Source organism: Myxocyprinus asiaticus, chromosome 32 (genome assembly GCF_019703515.2).
Source record: "Myxocyprinus asiaticus isolate MX2 ecotype Aquarium Trade chromosome 32, UBuf_Myxa_2, whole genome shotgun sequence".
Classification (NCBI taxonomy): domain Eukaryota; kingdom Metazoa; phylum Chordata; class Actinopteri; order Cypriniformes; family Catostomidae; genus Myxocyprinus; species Myxocyprinus asiaticus.
Genome location: NC_059375.1, coordinates 12,558,887 through 12,574,443, shown reverse-complemented (window position 1 = coordinate 12,574,443; position 15,557 = coordinate 12,558,887). Strand labels below are relative to the sequence as shown.

Sequence of the window (15,557 nt, the reverse complement as noted above, 5' to 3'; positions counted from 1 at the left end):
GCATTCATTTACATTGTGCTGAAAAGCAAACTTGTTTGTTACACTGAAAAGTGTGTACTAAAATGACTTGAGTTGGACATTTATCCGGCCCTCGCTTCCTCTTTGAGAATAGAACTTGAGATTTATCACAGAAACATTGTCAATTGAATTGAATTGTATTTGTACAGCACTTTTAACAATAAGCTTTACAGAGAATATTTATTTACAACCCCCAGTAAGCAAACTAATGGTGACAGTGTCAAGGAGAAACTCTCTAGTAAGATACAACACAAGTACAAACAATTCTCGAAAGTATGTACGGTGCAGGGAAGGAGAGATGAACACTTAAATAAATTTGAATTTTGTAAAAAATATTTTAATATGTTCCTTGAGTTTCAATTATAATATTAGTCAAGTTTTCTGCAAAAAAAAAAACAATCATATATTTGTAAAACATGGTCATTTTCCACCCTCATCCTGACCCTCTGTCAGAAACACTCGGTTTTGGTGCTGCTTCTCCTTTAAAACTTGACATTAAATTTCCACTGTTATGATTGGCTCTCTGCTCTTGACTGACCTGCTCTCTCCTTGCCATCTCACTGCTCACCGCCACTAGACAGGCTACGGAAGTGCTTAAAGGTAAAGTAGGCATTGATGTGTTGTTGTGGAGGCGGTCAGATGCAAATTTCTACCACAGTGTGATATCAGAGTAGAGAACAAGTCGTTCTGGCAGCTTGGTTTTGTAAGACTGACACAGAATTGTTTGCATTACTTCCGGGAAAGTCAAAGAATTCTGCGAGAACCAAAGTCACAAAACTCACACAGAGGAGCATCTCCACCTGAGAAAACAAACCCTACTGATTGGGGACCATAAAACGCAATTCACACTCACATCTGCTCTCTCTCTCTCTCACCTCAGGTCACCTTAAGGACACTAAAAACTAAGTTATGACTTATCCTGTTCTGTAATGTTAAAGGTTTTCTGATCATACATGTTTGGTATCATTCAAGAGGTCTCAGTGCGACTGGTAAAACGGTCTCATTCCTTTTCAGCAAAGTCAAATCACAAGTAAGATTTAAGAACTTAATAAAATACAGTATCCTATCCGGGGCATGCCCCTCCCAAGTCTCACACAGAGACCAGATGCTGTATGCAGATTAGGTGTATTCTTTGTAAACATCAAACAACCTACTCAATCAAAGGTTGACTTACAACTCCCTAAATTATAAAACAAATCCTAAATAACATCAAACACACACATCTGAAATAACAATGGAATCGTTTGGTACTTAAGGAGGGATGGCAGAGAAGCTCGGGGAATCTGCAAATCAGATCTCCCATGCTTCGTTGTTTGCATGTAGTTTTTTCACTACCAGGTAATTGCAATTTGTATTTCTTATGTTTGGTAAATGTTTGAATGGAATACAACTTTAAATATATTATTATGTTTGGTTCACTGATAGCTTTGAGTTTGATTTATTATTTTAATTGGATTATTTGAATGTATTACTATTACCTGGTAAATAAATTGTTATTATGATTCATTCTGAAGGACTGTTTTCTAGTATATTTCTTGTTAACTACAAATCTATGGTCAGAGTTGGCTTAATTAAGCTACTTCAGAAGTAACCCATTAGTTAAGTATGTAAGAGGCTAAACGGTAAACCGAGAATCTATAATAGATCTTAGCCAAGTAGAATTAAATGGGAATACTCAATGTAGAACCGAGAACCTGTAAAACAGGACTTAATTGACTGGGGTTAAACGGTAAACCGAGAATCTATTATAGAACTTAGCCAAGTAGAATTAAATGGGAATACTCAATGTAGGACCGAGAACCTGTAAAACAGGACTTAATTGACTGGGGTTAAGCGGTGAACTGAGAATCTATAATAGAACTTAGCCAAGTAGAATTAAATGGGAATACTAAATGTAGGACCGAGAACCTGTAAAACAGGACTTAATTGACTGGGGTTAAACGGTAAACCGAGAATCTATTATAGAACTTAGCCAAGTAGAATTAAATGGGAATACTCAATGTAGGACCGAGAACCTGTAAAACAGGACTTAATTGACTGGGGTTAAGTGGTGAACCGAGAATCTATTATAGAACTTAGCCAAGTAGAATTAAATGGGAATACTAAATGTAGGACCGAGAACCTGTAAAACAGGACTTAATTGACTGGGGTTAAACGATGAACCGAGAATCTATTATAGAACTTAGCCAAGTAGAATTAAATGGGAATACTAAATGTAGGACCGAGAACCTGTAAAACAGGACTTAATTGACTGGGGTTAAGCGGTGAACCGAGAATCTATTATAGAACTTAGCCAAGTAGAATTAAATGGGAATACTAAATGTAGGACCGAGAACCTGTAAAACAGGACTTGATTGACTGGGGTTAAGCGGTGAACCGAGAATCTATTATAGAACTTAGCCAAGTAGAATTAAATGGGAATACTAAATGTAGGACCGAGAACCTGTAAAACAGGACTTAATTGACTGGGGTTAAACGGTAAACCGAGAATCTATTATAGAACTTAGCCAAATAAGACTAAATGGATAAAGCCAAGAACCTATATGGACTTAGTCTAAAACTTACTAATATCTGAAACTGATGAATTTGTAGTTAAAAGGACCTGTGTCTGACCAGCACAGGACCCAAATAACATTGAAGTAACAAATGCAGCCTAGAAGAGAGAATTACTAAAATTCAGAGCATAGATACATCAACGAGGTTTTTCATAATTGGAGTCAGATGAAATAAAGAAAAGAATTAATGATAAGATTAATAAAAAACATGGAACTCAAATCAAATAATCAAAGTATTATTTAATGTCGCGCACGATAAGACAGAACACGCAAGAGACCTTCAGCCACGCCATTGGATACCGTCCTTGGGCCAGTGGGTGACTTCCCCCTTACAGTTTCAACAAATGCTCTTTTTGCAGCAAGGAGAAAGTTTAGAGTTCTGAAACTTACAGTATGTTTTTATAGTACAATTGCATTTTATGTGTCAAAAGATCAAGGAAAATTTTATTCCTCATGACATGACCCCTTTAAAACTATGGCTGTCAATTGAAAATAAAATTTTTTCGACCAGTCTTTAGAAACCAGAATGAAACAGTAATAATGTCACATGTTAACCTTTTTACTTTTTAATAATTTGTTTTGTGCCCTTTTTTCTCTGAAATATTTCGTGGACCCTCAGCACCCCACCAAGGGTCCTCGAATCCCAGTTTGATGAACCCTGGAAAAGTCAGTTGTTGGACGATAAGTTGAATATCCTGACCCAGCCTTATTGCTGACTGACCTGCACTCCATCATGGCTGGAGAAAAGGCGAGCATCAGCCCCCAAGGCCATCTTCAGACAGGTGGCATTACCCCACAGCTGAGACTTCCGAATCAAAAGCTTAAAGGAACGGCACGCTTTGGTTTGGTAGCACATGCTGAACACATCTGTCAATAATGACAGTAGGAAGAAAGAGGGTTAAAACGTTTTAGAAGGTGTATAAAAAACAATACGCTTGCTTGCTTCTTACCATTGGCCATATACTCAAACTTCAGGGCCAAATCCCTCATGGAAAGCTTGGTCTCGGTCTCAATCTCCAGTTTTGACAGCTCCCTCAGCAGTTTACAACCTCCCAGAGCAGTCAGAACTGACTCACCACACTGAGAGATTGTGAAGATACAGGTGAGTACGGTAGTACCATTACATTTAAATCTCAGAACTAACAAGCTATATATCATAAGTTTGTCACGATCAAAAGCATACCATTTCCCAGAAAAAGACAGCCATCTCACAGCGGTTCTGTAGCACTGCCCAGATGAAGAGACATAACCAAGGGTGCTTACAGGTCTTTTCACGATATAAGCAATTCCCCTTCAGGACCTTACATGCTTTCTAAAGGGTAATATTTCAAGACAAGATGGTACTTTAAGATTTAATGACATTACATTTGCAGTTAGTGAGCTGATATTGTGAAAAAATATGGAAGCATGCAACCAAAAGTACGTGGACACCCCCTCTATTTAATGGGTTCGGATATTTCAGCTACACCCATTTCAAGCAGGTGGTTAAACTTAAGCATTTTTAGTAGAATGGGTCTGTTCTAGTACGTCTATGCTCCTGTGTGGAAAGCAATGTCTATTTAGAAATGGGTAACTGTGTCTGTTGTGAAAGAACTTTACTGGCCTGCACAAAGCCCAGACCTGAACACCTTTGGGGTGAATTAATGGCTACTGTGAGCCAGACCCTGCAAATCCCTGCAACCATGTTCCAACATCTAGTGGAAGCTATTAGGGAGGAGCAACTCCCTATTAATGCAAATGGTTTTGATAGTAAGTGCTCAACAAGCACTTATGGATGTGATGTTTGAGTGTCCACTTAATTCGGCCATATAGTGTACAAATTGAATTTTCAAACCAGATAGATCTAAAGTGATGTCTGACACCTTAAAAGTTTTTCTTTTGGAGGAGTTTGTGTCCAGCTCAAGTTCAGTTATGTAGAAGGGCAGACATACATCCCCTAACAGATTCTCCAACAGTTGAGATACCTGAGGAAAGAAATCAGTGACAGTTATAACAGTAACTTACAAGACTGGGTATTTAAATTATTTTATGAGCAAATTAACTACTCTTTCTATGAAACATTGCAAATTAATCATATCATAAATGAGAGTAAAATATAAAACTATTGTTTTTAAGGTATTGATTGAATTATAAAATCCAATATATTTAAAGATTATTGTAAAATATTCAAATATATACAAACACATAAGTTGTTTCATAGTACAGTATGACTGACTCAATTATGCCATTCACTGCTACAGAGACCGTTTTGTCCATGTTGTAGGGCTTTACTGGTTGTTTAGATCAGTTACTATCAGAAATAATTAATAATTATTTCTTTAGTTATTAATTAATATTTAAATTAATTAATTGAATCTAACTCATTAAAACCTCATATGGGGCTCCAGTAAATGTAGTGCGCTACGTTTAGGAGCGGGTTTGGTTATTAGCAATAATTCATAATTATCAAAGACAATTATTAATGATTAAAATCAACAGAACATTGATGAGAATCAATGTTAGCTTTTTCTAATCCTTTAAATCAACAATTATCAAAGATAATCATTAATTGTTAACATCGATGAAACGTTTATTAAAATTAACACTAGCTTATTGATCATTCAAATTCAACAATCATCAAAGATAATTATCAATTATCAAAAATCAGTAGAATATTAATAAGGATTAACATTGACGGGACACCACCCTGGAATCAGGGACTAATAACCAGATAGTAAAACAGTCTCAATATTAGATTGTTTTCTTAGGAAAATTGACATCCGAAGAATATCGATTTTCGGGAAAAAAAACAATGAATGAAGGCTTGAATCCAAGCAGTGACATCCCGTCAACATGACACAGGTGTATGCAAAACAAACCAAAACACTTCTCTTTGTAATATAACAAAGTTTATTTATGCAGTAATATCAATTAATAATTAATACAATGCAGTCAATAAACTTCCAACTTACAACTACAAACTAAACAGTGATATGATTAGATATGGAAATCAAAATAATCCTATAACACATGAGGGTGTGTGTGTGTGTGTGTGAGAGAGAGAGCGAGTGTGTGTGTGTGTGTGTGTGTGTGTATAAGGAGGGACGCGCACAAAATGGCGGACGTGACTCTCGTGGAGAGTATGTCAAGGGAGACTTCCAGCCAGAGAATATGGCCGCGAATGTGGACGGAGAGAAACCAGTCAATGGCGTCTACCAGTTACCGCGTGTATCCACTTGTACGATAGCTTAGGGACAAAGCTGAGCTTTATCACGAAGCTATCTACTAGCCAAAAATGTGTCCGAGAATGTTTGTGAGGGTGTGTGTGTGTGTGTGTGTGGTTAGTACAAGAGAGAGAGAGAGAATAAAGTGATAGCCCCAAAGCCAATTTTGCGATCGTGGGAGAGAAAGCAGCTGTTAGTTTATCACTCAGAGACGCGGTGGACGGCTCGTAAACCGTCCCGCGTTCTTTGATTCATTAATGGATAAACTCAGTTTGCCGGTCTCACCCGCAATGGCGAAAATGCACAACAGTCCAATGTGGTTGGACCACAATACAGCAAATCAAATTTGTGATAATTAATACCTTGAGTATTAATAATGAGCGGACATGGCGGTCCGTAAACTGTACAAGCAACAACCTTGGTACACAAGAATAACACACTATAATATTCTATCTCTGCCCAGACGTAAACCTCTTACTTGAATCGCATGAGGATGCAGAATGTGTGTTCATCCGTCCTTTAACTCAGACTCGGTTCCACGAGGCTCGGGTGATGACGGGAGGCTGTTTCCTCGCTCTATCGGCGGGCGGTACGGCTGCTGATTCTCGGCGGGCTGGTGGAGAAATTAGCGACGTCGACTTGATTGAAGTTGGAAGAGGAATCTTTTATCTCTTCACTTCTGCAGGCAAACGGATGAAGATGTGGATTGCTTGTCAGTCTCCTTCGGATCCATTAGAGTGTTCGGTGGAACACAGAGTAATCTCAACTCGTCCAGCGAGATGGAGATTGTATGGCCACAGTTTCAAGTCGGACGTTACTTCCTTGTGCCACGAGGCTGCACCTGAGAGTAGCGATGAGCTGCGTCTACACACGGCGAGCAAAGTTGCTGGAAGCAAATAACGGAAGCATTTTAGAGGTATTTCTACTCCTGATGATGTCATGGTTGAGGTGCGTTCTGTAGTGTGCCTCATCCAATAGGAGTTGAGAGTTCGATCCTTTAGTGAGCAAGGCTTCATGAGATTTGTAGTCTGTTTTGGACTCCCTTTGTTTGATTTTGCTGTGATTTTTATCAGTATAATTTATGACCTTGTATGTGGGGGCCTGAGTTAGGTTTATGACTGTGTTAGGCCTACCTTTGTCTTCTATCTGAATACATTATTAAGTTGTGATCACAAGAAAACAAAATTTGTTGTCAAGATCACAAGAAAATTAAGTTGTGATCACAAGAAAATGCTGGTAACATATGTAACTTTGGTTCTATGACTGAGTGGAAGACCACCAGAGGCAATACTGAAAGCACTAGTGGAAAACTCTTGCGCTTGGACCAAGAATCGAATTATAAAGTTAGCACCCCATGACGCATGATGTGTCTTTATTTATAAAAACCAGCTCGATTTCTAGATCATTCCTGCAAATTCCGAGTGACCAGAGACTCTGGCAGTCTTCCACTCAGTCATAGAATCACAGTTACATATGTAACCAGCGTTCTGTTTCCTTTCAATCCAGACTGCCAGAGGCAGTACTGAAAGCACTAGTGCAAGACAAATACCTACGCAGTCACGAGGAATCCCCTTGCAATGCATCAGGGCAGGTAGAGAGCACCGCAGCACACACTGCTGGCACGGGAGTCACATTCAGTCTGTAGAAATGAGAAGAAGTGCAGGCTGAAGCCCATGCTGCTGCTGCACAAATTTCAGAGAGTGATACACCTCTGAGCGCTGCCCAAGATGTTGCGAAAGCACATGTAGAGTGACATATGAGTGATAGATGAGGGGACAGGACGCCCTGAAGACTTGTATGCATGACAAATTACCTGCGCAATCCCTTTGTGTGCATCACTAAAGCAAACAAACAATTGGTCAGTCTTGCACCAGGCTGCTGTTCTGTCAATGTAAACCTTCAAAGACCTAATGGCCCATAGCTCAACCCGCATGTCAGCCTGATCTGGCAGCAGAGCAGCCAACATAATGGGATGATTCCTAAATTGTGGAGACAATGTCTTGGGTAAAAATGCTGGATTGGGCCACAATGAAACATTAATAAAATCAGGCCCCCAGCACAAACAGGGAGTGCTCACTGATAATGCAGGGAGCTCACTCACACGCTTCGCTGTTGTAATGGCCAAGAGGAATGCAGTCTTTAAAGACAGCCATTTAATATCAGAGTCCATTATAGGCTCAAATGGTGCTTAACATAAGGAATTGAGCACCACATTCAAGTCCCATGTTGGGCTTCGCACACCCCATGTAGGGAACAGACGGTTAGCCACTTTCAAAAAGGCCACAACTAATCGGTCAGACCCAAGTGAGACACCGCCCACCTCAGAACGGTTGGCCTCCGAAGCTGCTACATACAACTTAAGTGTAGACGCAGAACATCCAAGCATCAAAAGATCTTGCAAAAAATCTAAAATTCATCCTACAGAACAGTGTAGTGGATAAGTGGCATGGTTGGTGCACCAGTCACAGAACACCTTCCACTTACTAGCATACAATTTTCATGTAGATGTTGCACCATGCATTCAAAACAGTGTCCCTTCCTCCTGTGAACACACCAAGAGAGGCCCGGTGGACACAGTGGCCACACCCATAATTTCAACTGGTCTGAGTGAGGATAGCAAACTCTCCCCTCCAGCTGAGTTAGCAGATCTGATCTGCTGGGTAGAGGATAAGGTGGCTCTGCTAACAATGACAGGAGGGTCTGAAACCATGGCATCGCAGGCCATTGAGGAGCAACTAACAGCAGACGTTGGCTGCAGTTACGCACAAAGCACAGGGTTCTCCAAATCAGCGGTAACAGGGGGAAAGCATATAACGTTACATCCGGCCAATCGAGCCCAGTGATCCTGGCTCGTCCATCAGAGAGAACCAATGAGGGTTGGTTTGGCCCACCCAAAGATGCTTCAATGCTGTCAGAATTGAACGTACCCTCTCCGGTGTGAGGGAGGCCAGCTTCGTGGGAGAGTTGAGTGTCAGACCTATAAAATGGGTCGAGTGAGTTGGGACAAGCCTGTATTTGTCCCAATTCACTGTGAACCCCAAAGCTATAATATGGTCCAGCAACTGGCGAGTTTGATCCATTGCCTGCTGTGGTGATGCCTCACAGACAAGCCAATCGTCCAGGTATGGCAACACTCTCATGCCGTTCCTTTGTAGTGGTTCAAGTGCAGCCTGGACACACTTCAAAAACACACTTGGTGCCAGAGAGAGGCCAAATGGGAGAACTCTGAACTGAAATATTTGACCCATAAATGAAAAACCAAAGGAATTGCCTGTGTTCCAGAATAATTGGAATATTAAAGTAGGCGTCCCTTAAATCTATCATCACAAACCAATCTTGAGGCATAATGGCCTGTAAAACATCTGCTGTGCGCAACATTCGGAATGGCAATAACTTTAGAAAACAATTTAAATTCCTTAAATCTAAGATGGTGGCCTGCCTGGGGTGGGGGCATTCGGTGGGGGTGGGGATGATGGGTGTGCCCTGGGCCTGGCAGCATCTCCTTGTGACCTATTCCTCATGGGGCCTGGCTTGCTGGGACCGTGGGGGGATGGGGGCAGATTATTATACATTTTGATTTTTTTCTGTTGTTGTTGCTGCGGTTGTTTTCATTGCTTTTTTAAATATTTCATATAGATACCCTTATAATTGCCCACACATACATTATCCTACACATACACACACACTCACACAAGCACAATACACACACCCTGAACCATCTACAGTACGTGCCCACCCAGTAAATACATACAAACTACACATTAACACCTTTTAACACCTATAATCATAACAAATGTTTTTATTTTTTGTTTTGTTTTGTCTCATCTTCTTGTCTCTTCTCTACTTTGTCACTTGTTGCCTTCCTATCTCCCTCACTGTAACATAAGTACTTAGTATTTGTCGCATGTAAATGCAATGATAAAATAAAAAAAATCTAAGATTGTCCGAAACCCGCCGTCTTCCTTTGTGACCAGAAAATAAGTGAAAAAGAATCCCCCGGATGAACTTGGGGGTTGACAAGTTCTATGGCTTCTTTGCGCAGCAACACCTGAACTTCATGCACAAGGGCGTCTAACTGGCATGGATCGTGAACTACTGTGGGTCTCACACCAGTGTGTACAGGGGGTCGATGGCAAAACTGTATGCGATAGCCTCTTGAGAGGGTAGTCAGCAGCCACTGGTTTGTTGTTACTGATCCCCAATGAGCCAGCTGACTTAAAGGATGAGGAGGCTTAAATGTAGGTTTTGTACCAACAATCTGATAGTGAGCAAAAGGGGTTGCTGTAGGTGCCCTTGGGGCTGAAGCTGTCCCTACATGAAGGGAACGAGTCTCTGAGACTGAAACACACTAATCTAGAGCTTCCTGTGCTGCAGGTCCAAAGATTCGACCAGGTACTAGTGGCAACCGTCTCAAGTTGTTCCAACAGACATCTGGCAAAGGGGATTGGGCCAACCAAACCTGGGGCTGTGCCTGCACTAGAGTGCCCAAAGCTGTGCCGCAGTGGTTGGCAATGACACCCATCACCTGCAACGCAAGTTCAGTTAGATCCATCACTAAAGGGTCAGATGATGTTGCACGCAGGAAGGAATGCAACGCAACAAGCATGTGCGCCAAGGAATTAGAAACACGACCAAGACATGCTGTAGAGTTGTGTGCCCATGACAGTAAATCTGGGCATCTGCACTCGACATTGGGGCAGCACACGTTATCACGAAATGCCTCATCAGGAGATACGATGAGCGCAGCAACACTGGGTTCTACAGGTGGCATGCTGCCAAGACCCACTGCCTCCGGGTCATGCATCACAGCCAGTGTGCGGGCCAGTTGATCAGGACGTGTGACCTTTGATGAACTCCGTCATGCAGACACTAATACGGATGTAAAATCACGGCACTGAGGCACCATAAGGAGGCTCTTTGTGCACGATGCAGAAAAACATTCTAAGAGCCCACTGCTGGTTGTGGGGGGTCCAGATTAATATGGGTAAGCATTGCTTTCAACTTCCCTCCGAGATCGTTACCACTGAAGATGACCCACCCGATTTGTCAGACACATTATCTTTGTCAGAGTGATATGACTGGGCCGCAGGCAGACTTTCACCAATCACTGAGGTTGCAACCGGATTTGCGCCAAAAAGCGATTTAGAGGCAGCTACTGACATTGCATCTAACTACTGTTCTGCATGCATAGCTGGTGACAATGGTGTGCATGATTCAGGCTCCACTTTGTCCTGTGCCTTGGTTGTAGGCTGAGCTCTGGCCAGGAGCAGCAGTAAAAGTTCTACAGCAGAAGACAGCTATTCCACTTTGTGTGCTAAATCAGAAGATTTAGTTTTTTATTCCTTTTGTCATGCTGAAGTGTTTGCTTACGATCAGACATAGGGATGCTCGAAGAGAGCAGCAAATCCTCTGCAGAGGAATCCAGACCTGCCAGTCATGCTCGATGCACAACAAGAGGCATTATGGAGCACTCAGAGCATGGGTCAGACATGGTCTCTTTAAGATGGTCCACACCAAGACAAGCAGGGCACTGATTATGTCCATCCATGATATCCATCACATTAGGGCATGTAGAACATCTAGATGTATCCATACTAACTTCAATACTCACCTAAAAGCAATCCAATGAGTTTAAATCCAGCGCTCATTAAACCTAGGCAACCAGGGCTTCAGAGGGTATGTAAGTATAAACTTAAAGGCAACCAGAAGTTTGAAACCTTTCAGAAGCACAAGACCGTCTTGCGGGTGCTTCCCGAGAAAACACTCGTAAACAGCGCTTCCAGATTGCGAGCAGCGAATCCTGGAGAAAAACGCTCATAAACCGCACTTCCTGGTAGCTAGCAGTGGAGAAAACCACTCATAATCCAATCCGTAAGCACGGTGATGAAAAATTTTGCGGATGTCAGCTGAAGCACTCTTCTTTATGCAAAAGATATTTGTATAAAATTCCGTCAAGCGAGAATGAAGTAGAGATCGAGCTGACGTGTTCAGGGGTTTTTATAGCTAAAGAGAATGTCATGCGTCACGGGGTGACAACTTTCTAATTTGTTTCTCGGTCAAAGCGCAAGCGCAAGAGTTTTCCACTTGTGCTTTCAGTACTGCCGCTAGCAGTCTGGAACGAAAGGAAACTGAACAACATTTGTTATGTCGAGATCACGAGAAAATTAAATCATGATCACGAGAAAACATTTGTTATGTCGAGATCACAAGAAATTTAGGTTGTGATCACGAGAAAACAAGACAGAAAAAAATAAATATAAACCATGGACAAAACGGGCTTCCACAGAGCTCTTATGGCGCTTTTCTTATTACCATGGTAACAGTGACTTCTCTGATTAGTGGATCTCTCTTTAGAATTATGGGTAGCGTAGTTCTTTAACATGAAATCAGCAGTTTAACCAATTTATTTGCAAATGAACTTGAAATCACACTGACTTTTGACTTCTATTGCCTTAAGAAGACAAGATTATGGAAGGAAGCTGAGCAGAATCATTTATTTTCTCTTTTTTTAAAGTTTGGAAGAGCAAATGAAATGTTGGTCATAGCAAACACAAATACTTTGTAATGTCTTATCTTTTATCCTCACCTCATAGAGACTGACACTGTATTGGTGATCAGTGCTGGACTCATTCAAGCGGACATTGAGGAAATGCTGAAGCAGTGAGTAGGCCAGACAGTTTTCAGGGATGGATTTGTAAAGTTCCTCCAGGCGGCCGTAAGTCAGGTAGTCCAAAATGTTCAGACCATTATCAATGAAGAGACGAATAAAATTGGGTTTATTGTTCTCAAGTGCATCAGTCATGGAATCTTCCAGGTCTCCATACTGCATTTGCCAGATGAAAAGTACCAGATTATGACCACATTCCTAACTACATAACAGTGTATACTGAAATAACTTTAATTTATTACAGTTATTAAAGTTATTGACAAACATTATACTATGCTTAAAGGGGTTATATCATTTATATATATATATATATATATATATATATATATATATATATATATATATATATATATATATGCGTGTGTGTGTGTGTGTGTGTGTGTGTGTGTGTGTGTTTATGACCATTTTCCACCTTCTGCATGAGAAGCTCTTTCTCTGTTTTTACCAATAAAGCTAGAGCTTTCCTCATAACGCTCATGAACATGAAATGGATGTCAACATTATAAACTGGCACTGACATTGTACTGAAAAGACGGACTGAGATATTCATTAAAAATTCCCCTTTTGTGTTCTACACAGAAAATAAAGTCATATGGGTTTGAACGATAAGGTATTAATGCACATTAACAAAATTACTGCCCTAGTTTTATAGCTAAATGTAATTTCTCCCAATGCTCTACCTTCCATTGGATGTTTCCATTGAAGATTTCACTCTTGGCAATGTCCACTCTGTTCCAAGTTACAGCAAGTCTCAACTCATCAGAGTAAGGATTAGCACTCTCCGCAACACGCTGTTTACTCGCTAACACAAAACACACACAGCAGAAATTATATACATCAAAATAGAATGTATAAAAATCAAAATCCACTGTAGACTGAAGCCTAGTTATTTAGGGATAGCAGTTATTACAAATGACCAGCACTGCACGTGTACATCTCAATCACTTTCTGCATACAGGGGATGGGTGAGTTTACCTTGAACTAGAGTTTTAAGCAACACAGTGTCAAAATCATCTGCCCCATCTTGCTCTGCATGATAAATAAAGATGAGGTCTTTGTTCTGGTAGATGCTTACAACCTATCAGGAATCAGCCAAGAAACAGAAAAGACACCTTTCTGTAGGGTTGTCACAATACCAGAATTTCAGTAGTTGATACCAATAACCAGGGCCGTCGCTAAAATTATTTTAATTATAAAAGTTAAGTAATAAGGTAATAAAGAACAAAAAAACAGTGCATTCAGAGATAAGTTCTTGTCAACATTGTTAATAAAAAATCTCTGTGATAAGATTCGCAACTGTTTTACCTTTAACTTTTGTTCTTTGATACCGTAGTAAATTGATATAATCAAGGGAAAAAGAATCCTCACTATGACATTTACCTTATCAACCAGGTTGTCGGTCTCATTCACTGAAGGAAAATGTTTTTTTACTCTTTCTGCTAGTCGCTCTTTGAGCTCCATTTTAACATTCCCTTCCTCCTTCTCAGCACCTCCAGATGGAGACATTGAAGCAGACTGCACATTCTCCACAATGTCGGTCACAAAATTGGCAAGCCCGCCCGAACCAGCAAGGACCAACCAGGGCATAGCAGTCTTAAGGGATAAATCTAATGCCTTAGGTGAAGAAACAAGGAAAGTGAAAGATTGAGACATAGAAGAGAGAACTTGTGTGTTTTGTATAACTATAACCTGCTCACCTCTAGCATGGCAACTTCTCCAGATATCAGCATACAAAGAACAGGAATGTCGATAGTTGCACTGCCTGCGCATGAGAATACAAATTTACAGTAATCAATAGGCTTATCAGTCAGCCCTCATTGCTATTTATAAAAAATATCTGGGTTTCTTTCCATGTATTTTTATGCACATTTTGGGATATTGCATTAAAACATCTGGATGGAAACACCAAGATGCAAATAAAATCTCAAAAATGAGCATAAAAAACGAATACGCTCGCTTGAGGTGGATACATTTTGTATCCAATATGAATAAATGCACATAAACTATTATGGAAACACATTTACAGAATAAACTCCTATTGAATTTATTGGGAATACAAGATGTGCATCAAAAAGTCATGTGACTAAATGACTACATTTACATGGACACCAGAAAGCGGCTTATTGCGAGAAAGTGGTTTATTGCAATAAAGCAGAATTCCGGTTTACATGCACTGTATAAACAGCATCCTCTTTACTCCCGTATACATGCGGTCAGTCAGGAAGCAGCTTTCTCCACATCAACAGACAGTAATTTCCCTGCGATGCTTTAAATAACAAACATGGTATCCGAGGAAGACTTCACTATTTTATTCTCCATTGCTTCAATTCCAGAGATCTTGCTGTGTTGGTTTCCTTAACTTTTCATCGTGACCTGCAGTGGAACTGCGCTGCAATAGTGGGGTTTCCCTCTTACATACAACTCTGGAATTCCCCTTATGTACCAGTGCATATACATGGACGTGCGGGACAGTCGATATTTTATATTGTTGTATATAAACGGGTATAATTAAAAGTGTATGTACTTTTCCCACTGCACTCCCAGATATTTTGAATTCTTTCCACTGTGTTTACTTGTTGCTGGGCTCCATCCTATGACGTTTGTTATTCGGTCTGTTCACGCACGTGCGCACTCTTCAGACACCCATCAGAACGCCGCTTATGCATTTACATGGCCACATTAAGCCGCTTTCTCATAATCCCTTAAATGGCATAAGGAAATTTGCATTCTTGTTTCCATGATGTTTCAGAATGCCGCTTTCTGCAAAAACTCAAGAATAAACTGTTTTCTTAAGTGCATGTAAACATGGTCAATCACTCATTCATTTCTGGTCTAACAAGCGGACCAATCATCGCATCTGAAATGTTGCTCTGGTCATCCTGACATAACGGTGTCTAGAAAATTCAAAGAGTTTGCAGAGCAAATAAGTCAAAACAAACTTGAAATGTGCCGAAGAGCAGGTTTACTGACACTTGAAAAATATATTATAGATCCGCATGGCAAAGACATAAGGAAGGTGGAACACACAAACATAATGCTCCCAGACATGAGACATGTGGTGCTGTATGGCAAAAGTTTAATCTGTTTTGATAGCTGTGTTAAATCTGTTCTTCA

At 40.6% G+C, this 15,557-nt stretch overlaps 1 protein-coding gene across 1 annotated transcript in view; it reads right to left on the bottom strand.

Moving 5' to 3' along the window:
• The window catches only part of LOC127423326 (transient receptor potential cation channel subfamily M member 4-like), a 61,479-nt gene that overhangs the window by 31,389 nt on the left and 14,533 nt on the right, over positions 1-15,557 (bottom strand). Inside the window, exons 7-15 of the mRNA XM_051667524.1 lie at positions 14,141-14,205; positions 13,824-14,057; positions 13,419-13,521; positions 13,124-13,245; positions 12,363-12,599; positions 4,436-4,537; positions 3,757-3,885; positions 3,524-3,653; positions 3,295-3,440 (exon numbers count right to left, since the gene is read on the bottom strand). Of these exons, the coding sequence (XP_051523484.1) occupies positions 3,295-3,440; positions 3,524-3,653; positions 3,757-3,885; positions 4,436-4,537; positions 12,363-12,599; positions 13,124-13,245; positions 13,419-13,521; positions 13,824-14,057; positions 14,141-14,205 (1,268 nt within the window). The remainder of the gene's footprint in view (positions 1-3,294; positions 3,441-3,523; positions 3,654-3,756; positions 3,886-4,435; positions 4,538-12,362; positions 12,600-13,123; positions 13,246-13,418; positions 13,522-13,823; positions 14,058-14,140; positions 14,206-15,557) is intronic.